Here is a 14759-nt window from a genome sequence, read left to right on the forward strand (position 1 = left end):
CTGGTGATAAACAGAAAGAGGGAAGACAGCCATGCCAGCCTGTGGGAGCCTCCAACGGTGGGTGAGGGACGGATGGGGGAGAGATCTAAAGTGAAAACAAAAAAAAAAAAAGTGATCCATGTTAACTCCGGAAGTTTGAAAGCAAACTCTGATCAAATGGAGGTGATATTACAGCAGATACATGCTGGTACAAGAGGAAGGAGCCCTTAAAACTGGAGGTGGAAGAGTGATAGCAAATGAGGGAACGAGTGAGACGGGAGGAGGGAGAATAACATAAACACCATTCACAGGACAGAGAGCTAAAGCAAAGGAACTGTTTTGTTGTGAAGTGTTTGGGTTCATCATGGGGCAGTTCATGTGAAAAGCTCTTCTACAGATGTTGTCAGTGGACAACCCGGAGCCATCTATGTTCCCAGGTGATTACCCAGAGGTCAGAGGTCATGATGCTGATGGTTTATTCTACAAACATCATGACTATGCAGTCTTCACTAGCACCCTCATATTTATGACTGACCACAAACACTCAACTTAATAGTTGCCAAGGCAACTGCTGCTCTAAACATGGGGACAGACGCAGGAGAGACCGGTGAACTCAAACAGTGGATCATGGAGGCCAATCTCACCTGCAGTGTGCGACTCTAAAACAATTGTATTAAAGTGTGTGATAGACTTTTGTATAGGTACAGGGATCCCTTCATGGTTTCACCACCGTGGTGCTGGGAGAGGTCTCAAGGGGGAGATGTGACGGATTGGCTGTGGTGACACCATGAAAAGGTCATGTTATTTTTAAAGTGAGTTGAAGGCAAGCGTGAGGAGCTTAAATAAACCAACTTTGTGAGGCAAAAAAGTGAAACAATTGTTAACTAAGTGACCACATGATGTGGTACTGAATACTTCAGCGAAACTTTGATAAAATATTTAATAATTACTCTTTCATCACATCACAGGCTTTCAACTTTTGCCTCTACAGCCAATAGTTTGATACTATTCTGAGATTTCTGACTGGCTCCCTGTCACATCTGCATGAGCAGCCCCATGTGCATGCAGCTAACCAGCTGCCAAGCTACCAGCAACGTCGCTGGAAAATACAGTACAAAATAAAGAAAGAAAGAAAGAAGAAAGAATACATGCTGGGACTTCAAGAGAGAGAAAATAATGCTGATTCATCGCACATAAACTTTCTTCCACAGGATGCTTTTTTTCCAGCTCCAGGTGTACCACATGACACTGTGTGACACCAGAACCAAAATATCCATGATGGAAGAGGAGGGCAAATGAGATTCTGCTGATGGACAGAAAAGTAAACTTTTAAAAACTACACAGAAGAAGCACAAAAATTATGTTCTCTTCCGTGGCTGTTGGTGGAATTTGATCATTCTGAGTTTCAAAAAACAAATCATAAGTAGTAAAAAAGTATTTAGTGCTACTCAGCTACAGCAACTGGAAATAGTTACACTACTATTACTGTGTAACAGGAACACACCACCTTTTGAAAGCAACCGTTTCAACTGAAAACCAAAGTTTTTCAAAGACAATTGGCTTTAAAATGGTGTAAATTTGTGAACCACGGTACTCAGCAGTCTTTATCAACAGGCGAGCCATTACTCATCAATTAATTATGAATCGAACACCAGCATAATAAAGTGATACAGAAGCACCTAGTCATGATTTAGTAGAGAACACATCAGCGACATGATGGGCTTGTGAGGGAAAGATCAACATCATCACAGTTCCGCACCAAAAGCACTGCCACTGTGGCTTCAACCATCGCCAAGGCTGCAGCGGCAGAGATGCAAAGCAGCAGCTCATGACCGGCTCCATCCAGAGGGTCAGCAGCTTTTTGGTGCAGCTGTGAGTAATAAGGATTTTACGAGCATGTGTTTGACTGAGTGGGACAGTGAGGGCCAGCTTTACTCTGCCGTGGTTGATCATTACATGTGTGATAAGGCCGGCAGAAGGGTCAACATGCTGACTCAGGGTGACGGTGAGCACAAGGACACACGTGACGCCACATCCACCACCAGACAAGAGTCTCATTTATGGATGTTGCATAAAGGTGGCGCCGATTTTCAGATAGAGCAAATGTGACACACCTGTGATTAATACTGTTACATAACATCCCAGTCACAAATCCTGTAACGTGATCCACGGACCAGGTAATTCAGCCGGTGATTTACCACAAAGAGGCCAATGAAGAAAAGACTTGCGTTTGGAGGAATAAACTTAAACATGTATAATTTACCAGTTTAAAATACACTCTTTACTTCATACTTAGAAATATATGAAAAATTTCAGAAGTCATTATATATAAAAATACATCTTGAAATGTTTTTCACATGATTTCAAAGCATTTCAGGCTTTGTCTGAACAAGTACTTTCCCAGTAAATTATTGACCTCGGATTATAACCAATCCAACACGGATCATGTTGTATTGACAAATGCAGGTCATCTTAGCACAGAGTTTATTTTGGAATGAGGTGAATGTCTAACATGAGACTCGAAAAACACTCAGTAAAGACCTCTGGCAGTACAGTTCCAGAATTATTATTTCAAATTGTTGATCATGAAGACATTAACAGTTTATTAACTAACTTAAAAGAAATTATAGTGCTACACACACACACACACGTGTGTGTGTTTGACTGATTTTGAAGAGGAATATTCACCTTCTGATGGAGATAAATGTTAATGTAAGCTGCATCAGGTATTGGCACAGGTCAGAAGCCACAAAACTGAAAGAGTTCTGCTCTTGCTGCACAGATCTTAGCACATGACTACCAGGTCATAATCTCATACAATATATATTTACATATAAATTTATCTAATCCCACCGTTTTTCAAAAAAACATTTTTTCATAGAAATGAAAAATTTAAATTCAGACTCAAAATTCAATTATAAAAAATGGTGACAATTATTCAGAGAGAAAACATTTAGTGACAGAAATCTGATATAACATAATATAATACACATTTTTATGATGATGACACAGATGAGACACCACCAAAAACAGTGGTGGGGTATAACGCAACACCTTGAAAACCTTCCACACAACAATAAACCGGCAATTGATCAAGAAATTTTCAAACATCATTGAATGAAGCTGAAGGCACTAATTTACCTTGAACTCCACCCCTACACTTGTATCAAAGTATATAATTGAGTTATTAAATCACCATCTATGTCATTTCCTCTTCAATTCAGACCTTATTAATGTGTTTTTTTTTTATTCATTTTTGTGCATTTCGTGAGAACCGAATCCCGGTGACTCATTTTGAAAACAGATGCAGGTGAGTGATGTCAGTGAACAGTTTTCATGAGCCTGTTGTTTGTTGAACTTCACATTTATGGGCAGTTTTCTTGCGACCCTTGACACCATCATGACATCAGCCTTTACACTAAAAAGCTTGGACTTGGCCTAATTGTTCGTTTTATGACATCAGTTTCTGTTGTGGCAGCATGTTTGTAGTCACACTGAGAGATTGTATGAAATAAAAATAAGTTATTTTATTATTTCTGCAGAAGGAGCCACACAGTTTCTTACTTTTTTTAATCACAGTAAAAACCATTGTCTCCATAGTTTTGCCACACCACCCTCTAAATTTGGACTGGCAGAGAGGATGTGTGACCTCGCTGAAAAATCCATGGCACAAATGTAAAAAAATAACTTGATTCACAGTTTTGCCATTGAACATTCACGTAGAGGGGAAAAAGCACCACACAGTGTCACGATAAAAGTCACATAGTGTTTTCCCATGTTTGTTGTCTTCCCAAATCACAATGTATTTTTGGCAATGGCGTTGAATGTGCGGACTTTGCTCACGTCTGCCACCTTCAGGCTGTACTCGGGAGCTGTAAAAGCAGCTCCCATTGACACGCACGTGTTCCTGTGTAGTTAAAAAAAACAAGGGAGGGATAATGAACACGCCAATAAAACACTGCAATAGTTGTACTTGAAACAGTGTTCACACCTATATTTCATGGCGGAATCCCTGCTGGATCGAGCCGAGCAATGAAACTCTTCAGCTCCTGATCCCTCCAGAATTCTCTGCAGGTTTCGCTCTGTGATTCCACCTCCTGTACGAAACATTTGTCTGCAATAGAATCACTGGCTCACACTTCACAAGCGCTTACCTGGCATGACGGCAATTCGACCTTTAGCCTTAAACAGACAGAAAGATGACATCAAAAGAGACCATTAACAATGTGCAACACTATAATGAACCGGCTTCAGCTGATGACCTTACTTGCTCGACGAGTTTTTTGATGACAGGAAGCCCCTCCAAGGCTGAGCTGTCACAGCCGCTGGTCAGAACTCGCTGAAAACCCAGTGAAATCAGAGTCTCGAGAGCGAGTGATGCGTCGTGAACCATATCAAACGCTGCAGAACAGTGGAAATGACACAGGTTTTACTATCTACAGCACCGCACTTGGGGTCAATGAAGATGAGGAAGTTGCACCTCTGTGGAAGGTCACTGGCAGTGGGCGAGCAGCAGCTGGTGAGAGAGGAGGCAGTGAGTACATGATACTTTCAGAAGTACATCGATGTCCCGTAAAATACAGCAGTACCTCGGTTTTGGAACGTCCCGGACTTCAAACAAATCGGAGCTCGAATAAAAATTAAGATTTTTTCGAACAAAAATCCAGAACTCGAACGCCCACGAAAAAAGCCAGAAAAACATAAGGTGCGCGGACTGATCAGCTGAGCCACGACACGCTTTGTTATTGTGTACAATGCAGCCTCTGTATGCAGACGTGTCCCGTTAGCTACATTTACTGACTGTTTTTTCTTCATATTGAGGTGTAAAACCTTTCCTGTCTCCACACTGGACCATGGTAGAGTGTCACAGGGGAGGTGCTCGCTCTCCACACCTCTGAGGCTGGAGCGCTCACTCCAGGGTTTGATGTCCTGTTGTGGGCTGGAGCTGGGACAGGGATGAGGCGAGTCTGGGACAGAGCGTGACTTGGTTTATGACTTTGTCACAGCCAAACTGCACAGAAGCGCACATTCAGAGCTGGACACGCACCGGGCACCTCTTCACTTCTGGAGAGACGTCACTCACTCGGCAACCCCTCCCACATGCAGCGGCCACACACATAGAGGAACAGCGCACCTGCGGCAGACACTCTACATTCACTCCTACAAAAGCCTATTTTAAGGCTTGGAACGCATTATTTCTTTTTCCATTCATTGTAATGGGAAAAATCGATTCAGATTTCAAACAATTCGTTTCTCGAACGGCCGTCTGGAACGGATTGTGCTTCGTGGGATAACTAGTGAAGATTATAAACAAACCAAGGAAGTCCATGCAGAGCTCAGCATCCACACGGCCGTCTTCCGTTAAAGCACCAAGGACGAGTCCATCCGCACCGTGAGCCTTCATTAGCTCGAGGTCTTTCTTCATCACCTCCACCTCTTGATCCGAATAAAGGAAGTCCCCACCACGAGGCCGGATCATGGCATAGACCGGGATCTTGACATATCTTTTTACTATTTGCAGTAGACCTGGGGAACAGTGAACCAGAACAGATTTCAAGAGCACATTCGGGGACAGTGATGGACTGAAGAAACATCTCACCAAGACTGGGAGTGAGTCCTCCCTCCGAAAGACTTGAACACAGCTCAAGTCGACCTGCACCTGCAGCACAAAGAAAGTTAATAGCAAAAAAAAGCATAATTTTTCACAAAAAAAGAGACATACACTTCAGAAAGAACGTTTTGTTTGGGCTCTACTTGAACATACACTGACCTCCCCGTTCAGCATTGACGGCAGACTCCACTGAGTCCACACATACCTCCATTAAAAACCCATCAGACATGCTGACAGCTCTTCAACACACAGAGACAGGACCAAAATTACACACGATTACATGTTACCAATGGAAGTCCTGCAGTGACTACCTGCCGCCGCACCGCCAGTCGCTTCACCCGACTTGATTATGAGAGCACTGCGAACCGTGTAACACTAGTACATGTTTGCAAACTGGTTGCAACGTCCTCTCTTCTTCTCGGGTTAAGTGCAGCCATGGCGGCACGCTACTGCCATCTACCGGCATGAATTGCCAGTCGTGTCTCTTCATGTTGTATCACAAATGTCGTTGCATTTTATACCAAGGCAGTACGGGTGGGAGGGCACGGATAAGACTGCACTAGTAGTAAGACGGTTAGTTATTTCTAAAAAGGCAAAAAAGAGGACTAAACGTTTGCGAACACCAAATAGACGTTCTCACGCAGAGGTTCACAAGACATCTTGAAATTTCCTCCCGCCGGGCAATCGGTCCACAATATCAAACGCACGAAGCCTTTTGACGTAACAGGTATTTGAGGTCCCTCAAACACAAATAAAAATGTTTTACTCGCTTATTATTTACTTCTGGGTCGTTCTAAATATCAGTAGAAGAGTGGGTGTGAAATTATATTCGCGTTTTCAACGATCATGTGATCGCTACGTCAGAGGTCAGAGTTGAGTTACATGGCGTCGCTGGTGTGTGGTGCCTGTTATCCAAGCCTCCTCCCTTACATCACAACATCACTGCAGCCTTCCGTCCGACTGTCCCAAGATGATGCTTTCTTCTTTAAGGACAGCATTTTTCTGCGGTTGTAGGAGCGCGGGGACCGGATTTAAACACAGAAATGTAAGTATATGAAGCTAGCGGCTAACAGCAAGTAATGTTGAGAGGTCAAAAAAGCGTCAGCACCTGCGAGCACAGTGTTATAGATGAGTGCTTCTTAAGAGAACTGCTTCCCTTGTACGTGTCGCATCGCTGATCATGGAGGCAAAGTGCAGCACGAATCCCTTTCCTGTTTCAACACTGGTTTCCGGCTGAGGATTATGACTCCACTGAGCCCTAAGTTATGATCTAAAAGCCAAGACAGTATTCCTGAAACTAAACACAAAGCTGTGTTGTATTAATAGGCAATCCTTAATGTCTGACTTGTTAGCAAGCGCCGCAGCTCCGACAGTGGCTGGTGAGGAGAAGCCAGAGCAGCATCACATCTGAGGCGGGACCCTCGTCCTCCGCTGCAAGTGCTACTGTCCCAAATGCGGCCACCAATCGCATCGTGGGTCGGTGGTTGCTTGGGTGCAGTGGACTTGTGGTGGGTGCCGTTGTCCTGGGGGGTGTCACCAGGTAAATGACATGCTGGTGGAGTGGCACATTAATGGCTTGCTTTAAATCACCGTTTTGAAATGGCAACCAGATTGACAGAGTCCGGTCTGTCCATGGTCGACTGGCACCTGGTTCGAGAGATGAAACCTCCTCAGTCGCAGGCAGAGTGGGAGGCCGAGTTTTCCAAGTACCAACAGTTTCCCGAGTTCAAGATGTGAGAGCGTTTTAATATTTCTTACAGTAAATCGATCCAGTAACATGATATAGAATGAATAATCCATCTGTTTTTCCAATTTTAGAATGAACCACGACATGACGCTGCCAGAGTTCAAGTTCATTTACTACATGGAGTGGGGTCACCGTATGTGGGGCAGACTGGTGGGCCTGGCATACATCCTGCCCACCATCTACTTCTGGAAGAAAGGCTATTTCACACGCTCCATGAAAGGAAGAGTCCTGGGCCTGTGTGGCTTTGTCTTCTTCCAGGTGAGATATTCACTCCACAGATCTGCAAAGCGGGAGCTGCGAGTCACTGCATTTGTTCTGAGGCTTGCGTCTGATCTCAGGGGCTGCTGGGTTGGTACATGGTGAAAAGTGGTCTGGAGGAGAAGCCGGAGTCGTACGACGTCCCACGGGTCAGCCAGTACCGTCTGAGTGCTCACCTTGGCTCCGCCTTGCTCCTCTACTGTGCCAGTCTCTGGACGGGGCTCACGCTGCTGCTGCCTGCCCACAAGGTGGCGCCTTCCTCCATCTGTTTTTTCCCTCCACAGTTGCACAGCAACACTGTTACAAGGTTACAAAAACATATTTTCCCTCGGTGCAGCTTTAGAAAAAGTGGGGTCCTGATTGACAAATGATGCACCGTAAAATATGGGCTCCCTGTCTATTCTGATGGAAATTAGCTGATGTCATATAGCTTTATTAAAACTTGTAATTTTCTCTTATTGTTTCTTATTTATCTTTCGCAGCTAGCAGAGACAAAACGCCTGCTGCAGCTCAGAAGATTTGCCAAAGGGACAGGTGGCCTGGTCTTCCTCACTGCTCTCTCAGGTGACAGAAATGCTGGAGGGTGAATATCAATGATGGTCATCCGGATGCTGAGACGACGTTGTGCTCCTCCAGGTGCCTTTGTGGCCGGGCTGGATGCAGGACTGGTCTACAACTCCTTCCCCAAGATGGGAGAGCGATGGATTCCTGACGACCTGCTGGCCTTCTCGCCGACTTTGAAGAACTTTTTTGAAAACCCCACAACAGTGCAGTTCGACCACAGAATTTTGGTAGGTTCTGTTTTTGTAAATCACATTTGGATTTCACCCTGTAACAGCGTGGGTCACCTTCGCAGGCGGTGTCATCTCTGACGGCTATAACCGGTCTCTACATGTTCTCTCGGAGGATGGTACTTCCGAGGAGAGCCAAGGTTGCCATCAGCCTCCTGACTGCGATGGCCTACGCACAGGTGACCTGGATTCTTCCACAGATCACCCGAGGAATCACCAGACTAATCGTGGTTTTCCGTCCTCAGGTCGCTCTGGGCATCAGCACTTTATTGCTGTACGTGCCGACTCCGCTGGCAGCGACACACCAGTCTGGCTCAGTGGCACTTCTGTCGCTGGCCATTTGGGTCCTAGCAGAGCTGCGGAGGATCCCCAAATAAACACCTGTGTCTTCACAAACAATGAACTGTGATCCTCACCAAGTGAGCCGAGACTGACTTTCTCACTTTGGTACTTCTGCTTATGGAGATTAATTTATGACAATAAAAGCAAAAGGGTTTCTCTTCAACCAGGTGAGACGCTGTGAATCAGGAAAAGATGGACTAGAGTGATGATGATGATGATTGAGTGTAATGGTTCAAATGCCACTCAGGTTTAAGACAAATATAACAGGCTTTGTAGCTACTAGGGCGTATGTGCGTCTGCAAAACATGAAAAAATATTTTTTCTGCGTAACCGAGAAGCAGGCGTCCATTTTTTCACGTTTTGCAGACGCCTAGCTAAAAGCCTGAAATATAAGGTTAACAAATGTTAACCTTTCAACAGCAGACAATAATGGCGACACGCCTGCAACCATCATGGCTTTCTAGTGAAATCAGATGTTTTCTGTTTTTATCCATTCAAATAACAGAATATATTCTTGCTCGCTGTCAATAATAATAACAGGAGATTTCAATTGTAAATGTCTGGAAGAGCAATTAAAAAACACTGGTTTATTTCATTATTAAAGATGTTGAAATTCAAGAAGGGTCATTCTCTTGCATAGTAACTGTGACTTTATTGTCTCTGTACAAAATATACACATTTAGATTTCCAATGCAAGGAGTTGAGGCCAGCTAGCTAAACTAGACAGTCAGTACAACAGATTAGTAGATTTCTATTGTTCTAGACGGAGCACATGCAGGGAAAGACAGGTTTCGCTTGTGGCCAGTGCTGGGTCATCACTACCGGCAAGAGACAATCAGAGTCGGAGCGCCTCACCCCTCCACCCCCCGAAATAAAGCGGCTGTCAAATTCAGGAGCAGGAGGCTGAACACTACTGATTCGTGATGAATGTTATTGCTATTAAATACGAAAGGTTTTGAAACTGCAAGGTCGTCCTCGAAAGAAAAGACTGAATTTAAAATGAATCCGTTACTTCAGAGAAGACAGCGACCTCCCTGTCTCTGATTGGCTCTCGCCCGTCTCACCGCCATTTTTAGATGAACCCCTGGTGAGTGTCTGATCTGGACCTTATCTTCTCTTTGGTGTCAAAATAAACCGGTGGACATGGATGATCACACATTCATCATCGAGTAAAATAGACCTTCTAGAACATATTCACAAGTACCAACAGCAACGGAGGTATTCCCCATTGATAGACTGTCTGAGATGATGTAGGAGGCAAGCCACCCTTCGTAGCGACAAACTCGGAAAAAAATGCGACAAATGACAAACAGACTCCTTCAGCCAGTACTGTCAAATATTCAGAAGATTCAGATCACAACCCGTGTTGGACAATTGTGACATTAATTTGAATTTCTTTTTCTTTTTAGATGGAAGCAAAGTTTATTTTTTTTGTTTTTCTTCTGAAAAAGAAACTTTCACATGTCATTTGTTTTGTTGTAAAAGCAGCATTCTATCTTGGCCTGTAGCCAGTTGACTGATATTATTTCAGTGAACACCACATATTATGTTTCTCTCATCTATCTTTGATATGCTATACATTTGATGCTAGTGGACATTCAGATGTGCAGGCAACGGTTTGATTCCAGCAGCAGCATTTTCGATATTTGAAGACAGATTAGGCAGACTGGCACAAGTGGTCAAACCCAAAAGTGGACTCATATTAAATATGATATGAATGACCCGTCAGTTGAAAGTCCTCCAAACGCTCAAGTCCCACAATGTACAGTTGAAGCTCAGCTATACGATCTCATCTTGTTTACCTTTGATATATTACTCTTAAATTCTCAGTGGTTATTAGAGGCTCACAATTACAGTCAGATTATCGGCCAATAAACTATTAAGTTTTGATCTGATTTCAATGAGAGCAGTTTTCCAGACCCGGTTCCTACTGGTTCGTACAGGCAAGTCTGGACCTGCTCTGCCATTGAGCTGATTTAAATAGAAACAAGTCAAATCAAAGTAACTTCCATTGCTATAAGGGCCTCAACTCATGATGATAAAATGAATGTAGGATGACAATAGTGGCTTGAAATCACGCAAGGGTAGAAAAGAGCTGCTTGGCAGGGGTCTGCCCTCTCAAAAGGTTTTCCAGGTTTATTGGATCATGATTGGGATCATCTTCACTAGTTCCAGACACAAGACTTAATTTATAACAACGGCTGTTTCACTCTGTTCTCGTGGCACCAGATTTGTCATTATATAACTGTAAGTATGATTATAAATGGCATGTTTTCTAATTTTGTTTGAGGGATGTGGATGTTATTTCTAAAACACACACACACACGTTTGTATCTCTATCCTTGTGGGGACCTGTCATTGACATAATGCTTTCCCCAGCCTCTCATACTAAACTTAACCATCCAAAAACAAGCGGTTAATCTTAACCAGGACTCTGAGCCAAATTATATATATTATAATTTTGAAGTTTTCACCCTCAAATTGAGGATTTACCTTGGCAAAAATATCCCTACAAAAAAGCATAATGTCTCCACAAGGACAGATCTAACACACACACATAGTCGCGCACAGACATATGCAGAGGGCGAGGCACCTGTGAATGACCGGGAACAGATAAGCCGACTTTGGAGCGTTTCTATAAATACATCATTGAATATTAGTGACATCATGCGTATTGAGACCATTAAAAAATAACATCTGGAAAACAAACTGCAATTCGCTTGAGTCTCCGTGGATCGTTCCCTTTTGGAATGTCTCACTCGTCCACTTGCCGGACCCAAGTCGATGCCCGGGGTCAGTTGGTTGAACATGCACAGAGGCTGGGCTATGATCGAAAGTCAACACGAGGAGAAAAAAGGTGAGTCTGCAAAGAAAGAAAATTCACTCTGGTATGAGCAGGCGTTCCACCAGCAGGTTCAGGAAATAAAGGGAAAGGATAAGTGTCACTGAGCCGACAGCTTCTCGGGGAAAACACATCTCTGCTTGGGAGTCTCTACTCGGACTGGACAACTCCACTGTTGCTTGGAGATGAGCTCCACTACGGATAAAGGAAGTGGGAGTTTCTGCCTCTGGGTTTCCACTGGACACCCACCCGGAGGCTCTCAGTTCTTCAACACACACATGCACACACACACACACACACACACACACACGTTCACACATCCGTGAGTCCTCCTCCCCTCCCTGGTGTGAGAGTGTGGTCTGGTCTGAGCTCTTAGATGACGTTGTCAAACAGCTGCATGGACTGCATGATGTTCTCATCCTGCGGGGGAGACAGGCATTTAAACACCAGCCACACACTCAGTAACTGCCCAGTTACCTTTTTGCACGACTCGATGAACTCCTCTATAGTCACCACGCCGTCGTTATTTCTGTCCATTTTCTGGAAAACAGTCAACCAGGAATTCACTTGATCTGTTGGAGACGATTCATTAGGTGTGAGGTAAGGTGAAGGTCAGTGAGATGCACCTGGAAGAAGCTCTCCACGTGTTCTCTGGGCGCATCATCTTGCATAGTGGGGTACGTGTACTTTCCCATCATGTCGTAGATGGACTTCATGATGTCCAGCATTTCCTGTACGATACGAACGAACACATTACTGTGAAACACATATAGACAAAAATAGACATACAGTAGGTTTGTAATCCAAAGGCCTTTTTTTTACTTTTTCGCCACATTTTGATACTGAAAAAAATATCCAAGAAAATCGATCCCCACGAAAGCAAATGAAACAGCGCCCTCGAGTGTTTGAAAAGTAAATTACACGCTCAACATGCGCATATAGAAAAAATGACTGACATTTCAAAGCAATACAAATTAAGATTATTTAAATTAAAGCAAAAATAAAACGGAAAACCACAAAGTACATCCCCCAAACCCTATAAATAGCACATTTTTACGCAACTGTTCTGAAGAGCTAGTCATTTTACGATCAACATTAAAAACGACCATATATATCTCGTAGCACACTGGGAAACAGCTTGATTTATATCAGTCCTTTTCCATAGTCAAACACAGTGATGAAGGCCTCTCTAGAGTTTGTGTAATGTGAGTAAGCCTCTTCTGCTAATACAGTGGTACCTAAGTTTTCGAACGTCCCGGACTTCGAACAAATCGGAGTTCGAACAAAAAGTTCAAGATTTTTTTGCTTTCGAACAAAAATCCAAAACTCGAACGCCCCCGAAAAAAGCCGGAAAAAAAATAACGCACGTGGACCGATCAGCTGACCCACGACGTTCTTTGTTATTGTGTATAACGCAGCCTCTGTATGCAGACATGTCCCGTATTGAGGTGTAAAACCTTTCCTGTCTCCACACTGGACCGTGGTAGAGTGTCACAGGGGAGGTGCTCGCTCTCTACACCTCTGAGGCTGGAGCACTCACTCCAGGGTTTGATGTCCTGTTGTGGGCTGGAGCTGGGACAGGGATGAGGCGAGTCTGGGACAGAGCGTGACTTGGTTTATGACTTTGTCACAGCCAAACTGCACAGAAGCGCACATTCAGAGCTGGACACGCACCGGGCACCTCTTCACTTCTGGAGAGACGTCACTCACTCGGCAACCCCTCCCACATGCAGCGGCCACACACATAGAGGAACAGCGCACCTGCAGCACACACTCTACATTCACTCCTACAAAAGCCTCTTTTAAGGCTTGGAACGCATTATTTCTTTTTCCATTCATTGTAATCGATTCAGATTTCGAACAAATCGCTTCTCAAGCGGCCGTCTGGAACGGATTGTGGTCGAGAACCAAGGTACCACTGTACTATGAACTATGAGGGTTTTATGAGGAAAAACACCTGGAGCTACCTTCTAAAACATTGACATAAATAATAGCAACATTATTACAATAGATGAAGGGTACGCATCAGAGAACTACTACTACTCATTACCTCTTTAGTGATGCAGCCATCTTTGTTAAGGTCATACAGGTTGAACGCCCAGTTTAGCCGGTCATTAATCGTCCCTCTCAGAATGATGGACAGCCCAAATACAAAGTCCTGCTCAGAAGAGGAAACAGATCAGCACTGACCTGTGACCGGGCGTTTCCTCATTTGTAAGCAGAAGCAGCACAAACTCACCTCAAAACTAACGGAGCCGTTCTTGTTAGTGTCGAAGGCTTCAAACAGAAAATGTGCGTACATACTTGAATCTGCAAGACAGGAGAGACGTTTAGTTACCGGCCGCCCTCTAGACCTGGACACTTCAGACATCTAAGATTAGCCGTGAGCTGAAAATAGCTCACTCATAAAAATAATCTCATAAACAAGCCGAGGCAGACGGGTGGCGTCATCGGCGGAAATGTGTTCGCCCAAACACCCTGTGCCGCTTCTTAATGTCAAGACGAAGTCTCTTCATTTGCTTGGGAAAAATGTACTTTAGTTAAATACAGAGAATTATAGGAGAACTGAGCCACTCACCTCCCTGAGGAAAGAACTGGGAGTATATGTTTTTAAAGTTCTCCTCGTTCACAACACCGCTCGGACACTCCTGCGGCACAAACAACATCCATCAATGAAATGAAGAAGAGTCAAATTTGGTTGAGCTGCTGAGCCTCATTTGGACCTACGTTTTTGAATCCCCTGTACAGGACCTGAAGCTCCTTCTTGGTGAATTTGGTCTGTTCTTGCAGCTTGTCCATGCTCTCTGGACGGTGACACACAGTGGACAGCTCGAAGTCATCTTCCACGCTGTCTGCATGCAGAACACAGAGACAGTTTAGGAGTCGGCCGCATTACCACTGCAGTGCCATACAGACATGTCAACTCCTCTGATCAAGATGCTGCTAACGTGTGGCTTTTTTTGGTCCTGTCCAGGAGGATGACTCGGCCAGATGAGTCGCCGCGACTATCCATAGAAAGTCGATCTCATATAGTATAACCAACAAAACGCCTCAGTCACACAAATGGGCAACATTTTAAATACAGTCTCAGCTGAGGGCATCAAATAAAACTATTATTTAATGGTATAACCAGCATTCCTTGAAAAGAGAGTCCACACAGACTGAGTCAAAATACAGATATTCTTCTCT

General features: G+C 44.1%; 3 protein-coding genes across 7 annotated transcripts in view; 1 reads left to right on the forward strand and 2 right to left on the reverse strand.

Moving 5' to 3' along the window:
• Positions 1-3534: 3534 nt before the first annotated feature.
• cutc (cutC copper transporter homolog (E. coli)) lies at positions 3535-6333 on the reverse strand. The gene is made up of 9 exons (XM_053875268.1): positions 5902-6333; positions 5750-5829; positions 5579-5638; positions 5296-5505; positions 4460-4495; positions 4247-4380; positions 4134-4161; positions 3971-4076; positions 3535-3886 (listed from the first exon to the last, which is right to left on the reverse strand). The coding sequence occupies exons 2-9, from the start codon at positions 5817-5819 to the stop codon at positions 3775-3777; spliced, it is 756 nt and encodes a 251-aa protein (XP_053731243.1). The 5' UTR covers positions 5820-5829; positions 5902-6333; the 3' UTR covers positions 3535-3774.
• A 135-nt stretch (positions 6334-6468) lies between these two features.
• On the forward strand, positions 6469-9324 carry LOC128765371 (cytochrome c oxidase assembly protein COX15 homolog). The gene is made up of 9 exons (XM_053876072.1): positions 6469-6635; positions 6943-7130; positions 7201-7323; positions 7409-7595; positions 7676-7843; positions 8078-8159; positions 8232-8386; positions 8452-8565; positions 8632-9324. The coding sequence occupies exons 1-9, from the start codon at positions 6561-6563 to the stop codon at positions 8761-8763; spliced, it is 1224 nt and encodes a 407-aa protein (XP_053732047.1). The 5' UTR covers positions 6469-6560; the 3' UTR covers positions 8764-9324.
• The window catches only part of LOC128765372 (Kv channel-interacting protein 2-like), a 104875-nt gene continuing 99419 nt past the window's right edge, over positions 9304-14759 (reverse strand). For 2 of the 5 annotated variants that reach the window (XM_053876076.1, XM_053876075.1), the window contains exons 2-8: positions 14298-14422; positions 14149-14218; positions 13810-13880; positions 13621-13728; positions 12197-12301; positions 12048-12110; positions 9304-11990 (exon numbers count right to left, since the gene is read on the reverse strand). In XM_053876076.1, the coding sequence (XP_053732051.1) occupies positions 11943-11990; positions 12048-12110; positions 12197-12301; positions 13621-13728; positions 13810-13880; positions 14149-14218; positions 14298-14422 (590 nt within the window). In that variant the 3' untranslated portion in view covers positions 9304-11942. The remainder of the gene's footprint in view (positions 11991-12047; positions 12111-12196; positions 12302-13620; positions 13729-13809; positions 13881-14148; positions 14219-14297; positions 14423-14759) is intronic. The other 3 variants (XM_053876073.1, XM_053876074.1, XM_053876077.1) reach the window with 2 other exon arrangements.

Source organism: Synchiropus splendidus, chromosome 9 (genome assembly GCF_027744825.2).
Source record: "Synchiropus splendidus isolate RoL2022-P1 chromosome 9, RoL_Sspl_1.0, whole genome shotgun sequence".
Lineage (NCBI taxonomy): Eukaryota > Metazoa > Chordata > Actinopteri > Syngnathiformes > Callionymidae > Synchiropus > Synchiropus splendidus.

What these genes read in the sequence shown, in the direction of transcription:
- LOC128765371 (XM_053876072.1), top strand. Translation starts at nt 6,561, where the DNA reads ATGATGCTTTCTTCTTTAAGGACAGCATTTTTCTGCGGTTGTAGGAGC. An exon ending in GTCCTGGGGGGTGTCACCAG is followed by an intron (nt 7,131 to 7,200) that starts GTAAATGACATG and finishes AATGGCAACCAG; the next exon opens with ATTGACAGAGTCCGGTCTGT. An exon ending in CTGCGATGGCCTACGCACAG is followed by an intron (nt 8,566 to 8,631) that starts GTGACCTGGATT and finishes TTCCGTCCTCAG; the next exon opens with GTCGCTCTGGGCATCAGCAC.
- cutc (XM_053875268.1), bottom strand. Translation starts at nt 5,819, where the DNA reads ATGTCTGATGGGTTTTTAATGGAGGTATGTGTGGACTCAGTGGAGTCT. An exon ending in CGTCAATGCTGAACGGGGAG is followed by an intron (nt 5,639 to 5,749) that starts GTCAGTGTATGT and finishes TTTGTGCTGCAG; the next exon opens with GTGCAGGTCGACTTGAGCTG. An exon ending in TCGAATTGCCGTCATGCCAG is followed by an intron (nt 4,077 to 4,133) that starts GTAAGCGCTTGT and finishes TGTTTCGTACAG; the next exon opens with GAGGTGGAATCACAGAGCGA.